The sequence below is a fragment of the Hypomesus transpacificus genome, chromosome 23 (assembly GCF_021917145.1).
Source record: "Hypomesus transpacificus isolate Combined female chromosome 23, fHypTra1, whole genome shotgun sequence".
NCBI lineage: Eukaryota > Metazoa > Chordata > Actinopteri > Osmeriformes > Osmeridae > Hypomesus > Hypomesus transpacificus.
Genome location: NC_061082.1, coordinates 7,802,798 through 7,818,053, shown reverse-complemented (window position 1 = coordinate 7,818,053; position 15,256 = coordinate 7,802,798). Strand labels below are relative to the sequence as shown.

The window sequence follows — 15,256 nt, the reverse complement described above, 5'->3', positions numbered from 1 at the left end:
AAAGCTTGGGATGTTTTACAGATTTTTTGGTGAGTACTGTATCAAATTCTATAATAAACATTTTTAGAAATAATTGATTTCTGTACTGGCCGCCCACATTTTTCTCAGATTTGTGTCAGCAGATACCAAGCTGCAGTAAACTTACAGGACACAGTAGGTCATTCCTCCAAGTGGTCGTCTTTCCAAATACATTCCACATCAACACTTTTGGGTTTAAGTTTTCAGATCAGGCGTGATTTAACAGCTCTTCCATGTGGGTTCAACGCTGCCAGACGTACCTGACTCCACCTTACCTTGGAAGCACAAACACACTTTAAAGGGCACAATCAATCCTGTGGGTAACAGAAGCAATTATTTGGAGAAACCTGTGATGTTGCGGTTGGACGGAAAGGTGTTAATTACCTTGGTGGATTCACAGGATGCCTCTGGTTCTTTCTCTCTGTTTTCAGACCTTTCATTAGCTAATTAATTATGAAACAATGCACAGGTGGTTCATTGGGGAAATGAGAGAAATGTTTGAACTTTTTTTCAATATTTCCACTGAACAGGCCTCAGTGAGATTCTTTATCATGTACATCACAGATGTAGGAATATATTACCAAGGGAAACAGAAGGACTGTTTCAATCACATGAGGGTCAACTGCGATTACAGCAGTGTCCTTTGAGGCGTAGACAGTAAAGGACTCGTCTTTGGAACAAATATACTCCAGTCTACTCATAAATGCTAATGACAAGACAGAAATTGAAACACATTGGTGAGTTTCACCTACACTTTCAGCTATGCTGGTAGACATCACAGCTGAACAATAAACAAATCTGTAAGATAAATAGTCCCAGATCCAGTTTGTTGGTACCTCTCCCTCTCCCTCTCCCTCTCCCTCTCCCTCTCCCTCTCCCTCTCCCTCTCCCTCTCCCTCTCCCTCTCCCTCTCCCTCTCCCTCTCCCTCCCTCCACTCTGTCATCTGTCTGAGGTGCAAGGCGTAGCTACACCCTGGAAACTATCAGGAACATGATGTGTCTCTGGAGACTGAGTCGCCTGGGGGAAGATGCAGCTCTTAATCATCTGGGACCCATTTCTCTGACATTTCTCCCATTGTAGAACAGGGCAGTCCCCCTGTGGGACTTCACAATCACATATTTGTTGAAATATTAAAGATAGATTTCTCTTTGCGAAAAGTAAAATCCCTCAAATGAGCACATTTTTACTATTATTCACCAGTATGTACTGTATGTTGGCTTCACTGAGCATCGACACATGCATTCTTCTTTGCTTGCTAATTATGCCTTTCAAACTGTTCCTGAAATATTCCCAGTAAGCTCTAGACAGGTGGCCATGGCTCAGTAACTTCTAGGACAACAGCATATGTGCTTAATTGGGGATTTAAAATTGAAATCTGTCTTTTCTCTGAAAGCTCAAAGTAGAACTAATGTATATGCTTGAGTGGAAAGTGACAGAGAAAATCAGTCTTAAGTCATCTCCCCACTACACCAGCCCAGGCTGCGAATAGCAGCCACTGTGGGCTGTTTTAGCTGTGCTGCAGTGAGCAGCCTAGATGAGGATCATTTGTAACCAGTCAGTCAGAGTCTGGACCACCGACACAGAGACAGACAGGGAGATATGGGGAGACCCTGGGCCAGTCTGACAAATAAGAGAGCGGGAGGATGAGGAAGAAGACAAGGGGAGAGGAAGGGAACAAATAATAGATTTTTTATCATTCTCAAAAGTAGATTCCGTAGAGAACGCTTCTGCGAGGTACTGTTGTGGAGTGTTAACCGTGCAAATAATTTAGAAGTACTATTTATTTTAGTCAGCCCATCCCTATCCCTAACCACTCATTATAGATTTGTTCATGTACAGTAGAAAGGGTGCATTAGTTAGCTATTTGTTTTTGCAATTTGTTTTTGTATAGGGTAAAACCCCTATCAGAGCCTTTTGAAATCGTTCACAAACCATTACTAATGATGTGTTGTTTCTTCTTCATGTAGGCTACACATGTAGATTTAAGTATCATGGGGTTCAACACTTGGTTGTGCAGCATGATGGACTCGCATGGCATTCCCATACCCCTTAATCTCTCCTGAAACATAGATGCCAGCTGCTATGACATACGGCACCACGTGTTCCACAAATACATACATAATTCATCTAATACCTGTTTTGTGAGCCAACAACGTTCCACATTTGAATTGTTAGCGGTGCGTGAACAATTGGGCTAAATAGAAAAGAGGAAGAAAAAAAGACCCCACTCTATAATATCACCCTGTCAGTCATAACAAGTAATTGAGAGAGATGGCAAACAAGGTCTCTGGGTTGAGAAACACTATCTGTTCCTCTCATGTGCAAGATAAACAGTAGAAAAACAACAGGCAGTAGGAAGAGAGGGAAAGGAAGGGTCACTGATTGTCAAGCTCAATTAGACAGACAGAATCATCTTCCATATATGGTTCCACTGTAGTGAATCCCAGTAAATGGGGCTGCATACTAGCATTGCAGTACACCGTTTCCTTGTCTGCTGTCTACCAAGACTATAGCCAAGCGTAAATTTATTTGGATTCTAGACAGAGACCCTAGTCAGAGTGAACCCCTTGTGCTTGTAAATGGATTTGCAACAAAGAAGTGAGAATTGTGTTTATCCAAAACTTTCCTTTCTTTCTTCAGCAGTTCGCCTAGTTTTATCCACACAAAACCACACACTGGCTAGCACATCTATAAGCAGGTGCACACATAAAAGCACATATGCAATTCCCATGCATATTAAGATGCCAAAATGAGCTTTTGATTCCTAATTACAAAATTGATCTCATGCTGCAGGCAGTTATCCATGAGCACCTTGAATGCATGTTAATGACAAGATGGTTAGATGAAAGCTACATTCTGTAACAGAGGTTGACTGCGGCACAACAAATACATTATGTGACAGGGCGTCTCTGTATCTAAAACGTCAAGCTTTTATCAAGATGTATGAATTCAATTGCTCAAATTATTGTTTTTTTAACCATTCACACTGTGCATGAAAAGTCACAGAATTTGATGGATTATCCCTTCCTTGTGAATCTCACAAAACTTCTCTCATTCCCTAATCTCCCCCTTCATTCCAGAGCATTCATGGAATGGCTGCCAAAGTGTTTTAGTCTACATGCAGGTGGTTCTGACATTACATTCTCTCCAACAATGAGTTCCCTATCATAATCCTCTCAAAGCCTACCTATGAAGAAAGTGTTGGTTGTTGGGGTAAAAAGAGGCTTGCCGAAACCTTCACTCTCCAAAAGGCTGTTGCCTTGGAGAGTTGCCTTTTCAATTAATATTCTTACGACAAGATAGTGGTTTAGTTTAAGGCAGGTCACGTGGGATCCTCAGCCTCTCTCTACTCACACAAGTCAAATAATTACCTATTTAGATTTCAACCAGACATCCTTGCTGTTGCTGTTAGGAAGCCCTGTGTGTGTATGTGTCAGTGTGTGCGTTGGCATTGGCCTTCTGCCACAGCCTGTGAAGAAAGCATCATGAAGGAGGTCTGTCAGATCGAGTTAGAGAGAGGGGATGCCTCCCAAATGAGAAAAAAGAACATGACACTAATGAATCTAATAAGGGCAAACCAACACAATGCACCAATTCACCAGGCGTTTGTACAGATACTCCATATTTTACTCTATGTTGTCCTCTCTCAGAAAACACTGCCCTTGTGACTCAACACACATTTTTTCAAAGGCTTTACATTTCTGAATTAACGCACTTCATATCCAATTTGTGAGCCTGGCTGTTTAAACTGTCCCTGTTTCTGTGAGAGGGATTGTGGAATTAAGAGCTGGCCGAGGTTGGCTGACTCACTGTCACAGCTGCCCCCTCCAGCTCGGTTTGCCCATACCTCTTCATCTAAATCAAGGGAGGGAGTGAGGGTGGTCATTAGTCATTAGTCAGGTAACCAGCGGCTATGTCAGCTCATCTAGTCTCCCCTCCCCCGTTCTAAGCCCAGCACACACAGACACACTCATTCTCCACAGCCCCTTTCCAAGGAGACTGACCAACCCACCTGTCGGTGCCTCACCGGATCTTGCCTTAGCTCCTCAGCACCCAAGCCCTCTTCTCCTCACCTAAGCCAATCAGAGGTATATGGCCCAGGGTTTTTGACAGCCAACACAAAGTGACAAGTGGTGTGTATGTGTGTGTGGGAACTGTACTACAATACTTGCTCACCATGACGTTTACATAGGGGTTAGTTTTAAAATAAGATTTGCAGTTAGAATTGAGGTTAGAGGTAGGTTTGTGTGTCTGAATTTCTGTATATATCCGCATGTGTGTCATGTTTGTGTTTCTGCTGACATTTGTCTATGCTTATGCATGTAAATGGTGCTCCATGTTGTATATTTGTGTGAACAGTATGTGTGTGTCAGGTGTGCAATGTCAGTGCCAGTATGTGCTGTGCCTATGACCTTGTCAGATTTTTTGTGTGAGAGTGTGAGTGTGTGAAGGGGAGGAGGAAAGCGAAGATGGTGTTTGTTACATGGTCAAAGTCTCCCACAGAGAGCAGAGTAGAACTTGCACAACCATCTGTGGGGTCTCTTCTCATACTGTTGTCCTCTGAGATACAGGTAACTAATTGAGGAGGGAGATAGACTGTAACGAGACAGACAGAGAGACACTGTGTGCTGCTCTCTCTACATATTCTAGTTCCTCTGCTTAAAGTCAGACAAAGATTTGCACGTAGTAAACAATTATAGACTGCTTGTGACAAAGTGCCTAAAAGAAAACAGAACATTTGTGGCCATTTGGACATAATGTGTTCAACTACATTTTCTGTTAAATGAATTTACGTTTCATTTAAATACTGGTGTTGGTGCACTCTTCTACATTGGCTTGAGGTGCTGTTCTTCAAAGCTTTGGTTCCCTAGATGGCAGTAGTAAGTCAAACTTCAGTGTCAACCAGAGTACTGAATGTACTGTATTCTCACTCTCACATTGTGTATGTGAACAGTATGTGCAAATGGGGGGATTTATGTACTGAAATAGACAAGAAAGTAGTTCTTTATAGCTCACTGGCACATTTGTATTTTCCTGGCACACCATGCCCTGCTTGCCAAAGCAGAATATTGCTCATATTTCATAAATACATTCAGAGGTTGTCACATCTTGTTTCAGCTAAAACAGATGCAATTAAAAGTAGATTGCTTTGTTTATCAAAACAACTCTGCGGAACACAGCGATAAGAGATCACAGTTTTTCCATGTGTTGTGACGAAGTATCAGATGTAATTCCTTGGTGACTTTTCCAGCAGAAATGTGAGGTTATTGTCAAATAATATAACATCTGTCTTATGGTATGTTTATGTTTTTAGACAGACTTTCTCCTGATACATCTCCAACAGCAAAATGAGAGAGTGATGGTTTTGTTTGGTAGAAAGAACATGAAAACATGTCTTGGTCTTATTTATGGGTGACTGACTATGGGCGAAGAAGCCTAAATCATATAAATGCTAGTTTATCCCCATAGCTTGACACCCGCTATGCTCTCAAAAACACAAATATAAACACTCACACACACACACATGCACGGATTTAAAAAAAATATATACATACAGTGAGGGAAAGAGGGAACCATTGTTTTCTCCATTTCCCCTTGGCACTGTGTACTGTATTGGCTGCAAAAAGGGAATTGTGCAATTAATTTCAATCCAGTATGAGTGAGGTGATTCATCCACCAAATTGCTGTCATCTAAGTGCTTGATGAACAACTGCCTCAACCCTGGGGAGCAGCATTGGAGCTGGTCCACTTACTGCTGTACTCAGAACAACACAGCTCCTTCATAGCCGTCAAACCACCACAGACCATCCATCTGATGTCCTACAGCTCCATCAAAGACCTTGTCAAAATAAACAAACAAAAAGCTGAGTTTGGGAAAATTGTGAAATTTGTTTACTACCCCATTCTGTAACTCTGTAGAAAACTCAGGCCATGCCCTTGACCACCACGATGTGTCCATTAGTGAGCACTGGGGGGTCAAGGTTGACCACTAATTATGAAGTAAGCGAATGAGCTCATGTTAGAAGAATGCTGCTGGTTACAGACAAGGGACATCACTGTAGTTGTTAGCTTCAGTACATATAAGCATGTGGTTGAGCATTTTGAGTTAGCTACTAGGCACATGTGTCGAGTCACTGTGAAGATAATAGTGCCCCCAGAGCACGGGCCACACACACGTTTGCACCACACAACTACATCATCACATAAGGTCATGGGGGTTCGTATGCATGTGCACAGTACATGTCAGGTGTGACATGTCACAGGAGAGAGCAGCTCCCTGTGTGTGAAGATGTATGCTGCAAAACAAGTCGCTGACATGGCACGAATTAACCTGTAAACTGGGCATTTGTTCAGGATGTGGGTTCATATGGATGCCACTGGGTGTCAACAATAAAGAGTTCCTGTGACAGATTTGCTCTGCAGCCCGGCCACCAAGTGCACTGTGAGCATCATTCTTATTGACAGGCCCAAGCCCTCTCAGTGCATGTCGGTGAGCATTATTTGCATAAGGGCTTTAGATATAAGCTGACATGATTCTATTGGTGGGACGGTCTTGCTAATAAGTGTTAAAGGTGAGGGGACAGGCATGCAGATTAAGAGAGTTGATTTCAAATACCAAATCAATACACATGAGGTATGCTCTGAAATAATTAGGGCTTGCTTTTCAGTGTCACTGGTCAGGAATTTAAGGAAACATACTGTTAGCAGTGATAGAACTGTATCCAAGTAGAAGGAAAGTGCAGCAAAGAAGAGTGCCATGTCCTGAAGGTTAGCATTGGGCTTTTACATGTGGATCTTCATTAGACGTGTCCAGTGTACAGTATGTATTACACAATAAAGTACCTTTGGCTGTTAATTTGTCTCAAAGGAGACCTGCAATAACATGCCAGATAGGGTGTATCATTGATGTGAATGTTGTTGAATAGGAAAAAAATAAAATATTGAAAAAATAATTGTTGAAAATACATATTATCAATATTTCAATCACTGAATCAGAATACTATATTTTGTGTTGTCATACTCAACAACCTCATATTCTGATGAAAAACGTTTTACTAGGTAGCACGTGTACTCTGGCACCCTTACCCTGATCAAATGAAACCATAGTGCCATAGACACAAAGGAAAATATTGGATTTATCAAAGATCTAGGGCCCCAAACATTATACCTGTGCTTATACCTTATACCGTAGCCTAATTGTTTTTTGTCGATTTACTCTCACTTCTTATTGTTTAACAAACATCTCAAATCAAACACATATCGATGCTTAACATAGATTTCGTTAAATGTTGCTAATAATGCATAGGCGTTTTATTTAAAAAAACAATTTCACAATATAGCCTTCAATTAAAAGCTTCAATAATCAGATGATGTATACTAAGAACAAGTGAAGTGGCCCATAGCCTACACTAAAACCTAGCCTGGGATAAAGGATTGTATTCAGAATACAGTAGTAACACCTCCCGATATTTCTGTTTTCCTTGTATTAAGGCAAGATATACTCAAATGTATCCTCCCACACTTCTACCCACATCCCATTCTTTGCCTCACTCTCTCATCGCTCTCTCACTCTTGTTCCGTCTCCTCTACGTGCGAAGAGCTGAAGACCTACAGAACGAGACATCTATGTGAATGCGCGGAGTGAGGGAGTGCTGGTTCGTTTAGGAAGCAGATTCCACTTGGCGTAGTAGAATAACGGGATTCGACAAGGAGGACTCACCCGGACTCGTGTGAGAGAAGTGCTGTGGCTCCAGCCCTTACTCCGCAACGATGTCCGAATTTCTCATCGTTTTTCTCATCATATCCGGATTATTTTTGTACGACCAGACCTTGGCAGCCTTGGACACAGAGAAAGGTAAGGATGCACGGTGTCGGAGATGCGCAGTCCGTAAAAACTTGTCTCGTTCATTCTTTACCGGTGCATCAGCACTTACACTGTTGACCACCACCCATATCCTATCCTGTGTGGTTCTATGACTCGTTTTCATTGGAAGGAACCATCAGTATAATATGAATGTATGTCTTTTTAATTGGGCACAGAGAAGGTGCCGTCTAAGTGGTGCCGTCCGGATTCGAACGTGCACTTTTTCATTACCTAACGCTATTTCAAACATGTTATTTGACCGATGTGCTTCGCGTTGGTCTATCCCCATTGGTATTCATCGTAGATCATAACTACGAACTGAACTTGACCACGGGCACTCTCTGGTAAAGAATTTCATTTGAGAAATAACATTGGAAGCGCAACCAAATGTACTGTAGGCATAGTCTTCAGCAGGTGACAATTTTGTGGCGTAGATGCAGGGATACGCACGCGTGTCCATTGATGTGCCCCCAAATCATGTCCGATGCCAGCAGGCTAATACATTGCAGCATCTTAGATGGAAAAGTAGTCGAAATCACTGTTGCGTTTTTCTGTGAGGCTGTGCGCAACATTAGTGTTCACTTGTTCAGAGAATTAATTCTAGATGGTGATTGCTCAGTAGGTCTATCTGAGTCCATGTGCTTGATGGAGGAATGACCTCAGTATTTTGAAAATAAAATTACCTTGAACTCTGAGCTCAGTTGTTGCCGTTGGAGACTGTATAAGATCAATAGCCTTCCAAATATTGCCGTTTACTTTGTTGGTATACAGCCAACTTGTAGTGTGAAGAATATCGAAATGTCATCAAATACCCCCAACAGAGCGTGGAAACCACGGAACTGGAGTATGCCAGGTAATCACAGCAGGCGGGCTACCAATGTTTACCTCCATGTTTGAAATGAAAGATTAATTTGAATCCTGAACTCCCTGTGGATGCCACGCTCAGAGAAGACCACCTCACTGGAACAGCAGAAACTGTGGAGCACTCCAGAGCTTTATCTATTTCGTTTTTCCAAATGAAAGCAGTTATGCTGTGGACTTGTTGGTTTCTCACCCACCAAACTTACACTTCCTCATTATGAACTTACTGCACACCCATACCCTTGTATTTTCGACATTCAGTTTTCTCTACATCAGTGCATTTCATCTAACACTGACCAGTTTTGCTTGCCAGGGCAGCTTGGCAGCACAGTGCTAAGCTGACGGAATGACACTTGGGGAGCAGAGGCAGCCCAAATCAGTCCTTTTTTTAATCAAAATACCCTTGATCTAAGCGTTGACCATCGCACTAGATAAGCATCATATAACCAGCTCAAGGTTGTTTCACATACACCCCAATGTTTTAAGTATGGTTGAAGAGACAGTATATCATAGGTGCAACCCTCCTGCTAATTAAATCAAGAAGGTGGTCTTTTGGGGCTAATTAAATTAGATTTTTGTAATCATAGAACACTTTCTAGTTGTTTGTGTTTGTGTGTTTGTGTGTGTGTGTGTGTGTGTGTGTGTGTGTGTGTGTGTGTGTGTGTGTAAGCGTGTGTTCATTTAATAGGTCAACAGAGAAGTGGTCTCGTTGGGAGTGGATGGAAAACAGTACAGTTCCCATATAAAAAACGAATGAGCACTTTATAATACCTTAAGGATTACCACAGACAGACCTGAAGTGCAAGTATGCAGACTAGTGATTTACTGTATCTATCCAGTAAGTGTGATATAGTATGTCAGCAATATTGCAGACATACAGTCTGAAACTTAACTAGATGGTTCAGAACACTTTTGGTGGTAATAGTAGTTCAAAAAAGATAGTGTGGAGCATTTGGTGAAGTCTTCCCTTCAGATCAATGTTAACCTCATGTCCAGTTTAATAAGATAATTTCAAGGGAAATGTATGTGTTTTACAGTCCACCCTCCCAGGCTGGGCCAGTCTATGTTTTCATAGCTGGTTTTCATCTTTGTCTGGAAAGCATTACTGTGAAATGCACTGGTTTTAAGGTTCTGTGGTAGACACCATCCCAATACTGTGCCAACATGGCAGCAGAAGTCCATGCTTCAGCACCAGGTGATCCTGACTGACTGAGCTGGCCTGCATGCCTCCAAAGTCTCCCACTGAGCTGGGAAGACCACAGCAGATAAGGTTGCACTTGACCTCTCTTCAGAGGGGGCTACACTGAGGTCGGCTACACCAGTGCTGAGACTTTGCTGAAGGCTGCCATGATTAATAGTGGCAATGACGTATTAGGGAGGACTGTTTCTGTTTCGTCTAGGGCAGCACTGCATGGGAAGTGATTCATGCAACACCTGCACAGTGGGCAGGGCTGATGCTTTAGTTGGCACTCAGGTCCATACCTCATACTGAATTAATTTATATGTCACCTCAAGTTTGTGTTGGCTGACAGAATGTTCAAGAACATCTGAACGCTGAACATCCAGGGAGATAGACTATCCATGTTTTTTCCAGATGCTGTTGAGGACTAAGTACTCATTACTAAATAGATTTTTAACCATGGTTATCAGAGGACCTTGGAAACAAGCTTCACATGTTTTTCCTCAAACAAATACTCACGTCTGTTAGCATCACAGAGATTTCACAAGTTGCATTTTTTCTTAATCACTGATGCTTTGGTTGAGAGTACTTTCTGAGTCCACCCTTTACATCTTACTTCTTTACGTGAAGGTCGGTTGGGATTGTTTTGGCTGGAATTGCCATAAAAAAGCAAAACACCCTAAAAAAGAACAGTTTGCTGCTAAAAACAGACCTTCAATCCAGCCAATCCAGTCCAATTAAACTTTATTGTCAGGTAGTCTGTTGGTGAAAATACACATCTTCCATGGCTGAAGTAAATCATTGCCCTGGGGTGTCTGAGGTATTATGTGTTCCCAGATGTCTTATTAAGGTCAGTGGATTTCACTCGACTGTACCTTAATAGGACCCAGTCATCGAACGGGAAGCCCATTGGATTTTGATTGTGTCAACTTTGGATCTTCCTGCATGGTTTCAGTAGATGACAATTCAATCAGTGTACTCCTGCGCATTGGTTGGCATTGTGGACGCTGTCTGTAGAAAATTGACTTGGCTGAATTGGCTGAATTGATTTTAGGCAGGAGGAGGAACTGCTTGTTGGACCCACATGATCTGTTTTTGTTGATTCCCTCATTTGACTTAATTATTCAGTGGCATGGGGTTTAATATTAGATTTTTCAGAAATGTTACAGAATTGGAAATGTGATTAATGAATCAATGAGCATTTCCTCAGAAAAAAGCCCTTTCTCAATGGAGTTGAATCAAAGTGCTTGGCTCAGCAGGATTCTAAAATGGCTCCTGGAAAATAAGCAAACTTCTATTATTGATGTGATAAAGCATAAGTGTTTTATTACTAAATATGTTGATAAAAAGAAAGGCCAAATCAATAAAAAAAAAATAAAAAAATCCAATACTTTTAGTTGATTGTAAAACGGTGGTTTGGTAGTTGATATAATATATAATTATAGTTGTTATAATTAATCATATCCTTGCAAAAATTACGGTGTGCAAGGATTAGTAACATAAAGATACAACCTAAAAGGATTACAAAGTTCACCTTGTGAGACCAGATTTTGCACATAGTCTGGGGTATGCAGCACAGTAGCAAACCCCTTCAACTCCATCCACAGTTAGGTTGCACCTGCAAAGTTGGGAGGTTAAAGGTCATGACTAGCTGTGTGAGAGGACCGAGGCCATGGTACTGCAGTGGACTGCTACTGGGAGGGCTCCTGTGGGGGAAGGAAACCTGTCTAATTTTGGGGCCAAAGTCTGTCTGTCAGTTTGACAGGCTGAACCACGAGCAGGAGGAGGCAGCACCCCAAGGATCTGGCTTGCGAATGTGTGCTCAGCATACATTCACGGCTAGAGAAAAGGCTGCCGGAGTGAACTGGCACTCTTATCTTGTTTCTTACTCTGCCTTGACTGAACATGAAGGCATGCCCTTCAGGAAATAACTGCGGGTTGCCCCCATTCCTATAGTTTAGACCAGGTTGTCGGTCTGACCTCAGGCTGCCTGTAAGTGCTTTACACGCGGTCACCATGGCAAAGCAGTTGGACATGTTACCCCTGGAGGTTGATGCCAATGGGAAAAACATCCTGTTGCTCAGTGCATGGTGAGAGAGAAAGAGAGAGAGAGATAGAGGGAGAGAATGAGGAAGGTAGGACAGCCAGTCAGTCAGACAGACTGACACATGCAGACACACACATGCATTCCCACAAAACAGACCAGTCTGAGGGTTGGTCATGTAGGGGTCCTAATCATGTGTAGTGTCATGGCAGCAGTGGTATGGCTGTGGACCAGTACCAGGGCTGCTGAGCCTGGCTGGGGAGACACTATCCCAGCTGCCACCTGGCACAGGCCAAGGGCTCAGGGCCCAGGGCCCACAACCTTATGCGGCATTGGCCCAGAAAGAGAACAGGAAAAGGATTCATCCAACTAGCCTCATTCAGGAGACAAACCTAATGCCAGTTGATGATGCTGTGTTGCCTTTTCAAGAAAGGAATGAGGGTACTTAAAAGAATGCAATATTTTATGTGATCAGCTATTAATGGAATAGACTGTAACCTTTCTTTATGGATTCAGTCGTTAAAGGGTTCTGCAATAATATTTAACAGTGCAGTCATAGATATTTTCTTTTGCATGATTCGTTTTTTTACCCTTACTTACAAGCCTTTTAAAGAGCTGCAGTTAACTGTAGCTATTAGTCTGTCTGCTCAGTAAGACACAATAGAAAACTGTCCTGAGCAAGGGATGGTACACACTTGCACACACACACAAACACAATTACTGTATGCGAGGCTGTCTCTTCTGAGTGAGTGTGTGAACTACACATGCAAGGGTGCTTTGGCTGTGGTCTCTGTAGCCCAGTCCAGGGATTGGGAGGCTATAGAGTGAGGATGGGAGACAGAATTATTGGCATCATTTCCGTCCGACTCAGAAATGATCTGCTCAGTCTAATCTGTGGCCAGTTTATCAACAGCTACTCAGACATGTGGAGTTGGAATTTGAGTCTACTCCATTCAGTAGGGGGTAGCTGAGGTTGGTTGTAGTGTGTACTGAACCGTACTATAACCAGAATATTTTTTACTTTAAATGCTGTATGTGAGATATGGCGCTGAAAAAATAAATGATATAGTGTGTACTGTATTCCAACTGCGGCACAGATGTTAAAACACGACTGCAGTTTAAACCTCTGCCTCCACACCTGCATTTTACACAATTAACTCTCAGCAGCTGCACCTCACTCTAAAATGCAGTCTGTGGCTAGCAGCAGTGTCACTGAGTTACCCTGTGCTAAAATTAGAGCATAGCTGCCTGTCATCAATCTGCTTTGGTATGATTCTGAGTTCCTATTGATCTCTAGTTTCCCTGTGTAGAATTGTGAGTCCTATTAACCGAGGTTCCATCCATCACCGTTCAGTTGGGTTTGTTTCTCACCTCTTTGATGTGATTAGAGTACTTCTAGTTTTCCAGGTTTGTTTCTCCTCCCGCATGCCAGCTTCTCCTGGTCTTGAAACGTGCAATCAGCCCCTCTTTCCTCGCTGACTTGCTTCACTGCTCTGAAAAAAAACGACCAGAGATTAAGCACTCAGCCTCAAACACCTCGGCTGTCACAGGTATCTCCTGCTTGCGGCCTGATAAAGGACACTGCTCCCTCCAGGCAGCCATCACCACTACTAAACAGCTACAGTAGTCCAAACAAAACAACAAGGAACACATCTCATGACCTACTGACAGTAGATCATGTGACCGCATCAGTGAACTTCTCGGAATGGGGTTTTCTGTTTAAGAAGTGTATGCATAATCTGGAAAAAGGCATGTTGTCAGATTATAAGGTCATGTTGAAGTCTGTCTGTTGCTGTGCCTATGGATTAAGTAAAGGCTTTATTCAACTGCAGGGTTGTATTGTATATTTGATTCATTCTTTTCATAAATAGATCTATGTGATGTATTGACGTGTTGGTAGTTGTGTGTTAATTGAGCAGTTTTACACTTACCAAAATTGATCTTTAAGGCATATTTGCACCCAAGCATCATGATAAAGGCCTTCTGTGTACATCTATTAGGAAGCAGTTAAGACCATTAGTTGACGAGTGTGCATCAGGTAGGTGGCAGTACTTCAAATGTGTCAGTGTGAATTCTCCCTCCCAAATGAAGGTGCTACAGCCATCAATAGCAAAGAGAGTAACAACACTGTAGCGTGGTTTGCACGGTTAAGATTAGCAATACTTAATTTATAATAAAGTATACAGTTCTTGGGGGCACCACCTCTGATTTATTTAAGGGACAGAGGAAACCTTATTGAATAATAGCACTCGTAATAATCAGTCTAATCTTAAGTAGCGAATTCCATGAAAGTAGAGCAGATCAGATAACGTGAGGGATAACGCGAGTATTGTAAACAATGATTTATTTAAGAAAATGTAATTATGATGAACAAATACCAAAGACGTTATAGGCTAGTTGAGAGTGAGTTGAGTTAAACAGTATACAGTAGGTCCTAAACTATGATGAGAGCGGAATACTAGATGGTGGGTTGAGAGCGCGTGGGGAGGGGAAGAGAGAGAGATAGGCTTCAGGAGAACAATGGAGGGAGTCTATGTTAACTAATCCTAACGAAAGTTAGGTTGAATCATTTGCAAACTAAAAATCAAACGTAACAAATTAAATCACAATATGCCAATGTTCACAAGTAAGAAATGTAGCAATATCGTAGTTACTGTTGTCAGTTTGAAGAAGAAGAATCAAAGTTCCGTTCGTCGTTGTCAAACGGTTAGAGCAAAGGAATCTTTCGTTAAAGTTCCTGGTGGTCCAGTGAGTTGCTGATTGAGAAGGATAGGTCAGATGTGTCGCGAACATATCCGGTGAATCCTTGCGAAAAAGCAAGGTTTGCTTGTGCGTCAGGGTTTTATAATCCTTGCTAAAGGGGGGGTATCCTTTTGGAGGTGAACTCTTTGATTGGTCTGTTACTCCCCCCTGGGCGTCCATCCTGAGATTGACGTATGGGTGTGAAGTAGTTGATAACTTTTCAGAGTTCAGCTATTTCAAATGTCCATGTATTTCTAATACTTCAAAATATAACAATACAACATTAATAAATGGTTTAGTTTGTAGATTAAAATCATTTTGATATCAAGATTAACTGATTTATCATAACAGGAAAGGAAGTTACATTAAAACATCAAATTACATCAACACAGCATAAAAGGGGAAGCATACATTATAACACATCAACTACTGTCATTGAAATAGTGTCCATAAGCCATGTAGTCCTTGAGCATATGTTTGTAAATCCAGAAAAGTTAGTCTTTCCTTAAACTCCTTTGTCTGCATACTGTAAGGCCATTTTGGTCT

General features: G+C 41.9%; 1 protein-coding gene across 1 annotated transcript in view; it reads left to right on the top strand.

The window, feature by feature from the left end:
* Positions 1-7,662: 7,662 nt before the first annotated feature.
* Positions 7,663-15,256, top strand: part of lrp1bb (low density lipoprotein receptor-related protein 1Bb) — a 147,855-nt gene continuing 140,261 nt past the window's right edge. The window contains exon 1 of the mRNA XM_047047281.1: positions 7,663-7,874. Within this exon, the coding sequence (XP_046903237.1) occupies positions 7,790-7,874 (85 nt within the window). The 5' untranslated portion in view covers positions 7,663-7,789. The remainder of the gene's footprint in view (positions 7,875-15,256) is intronic.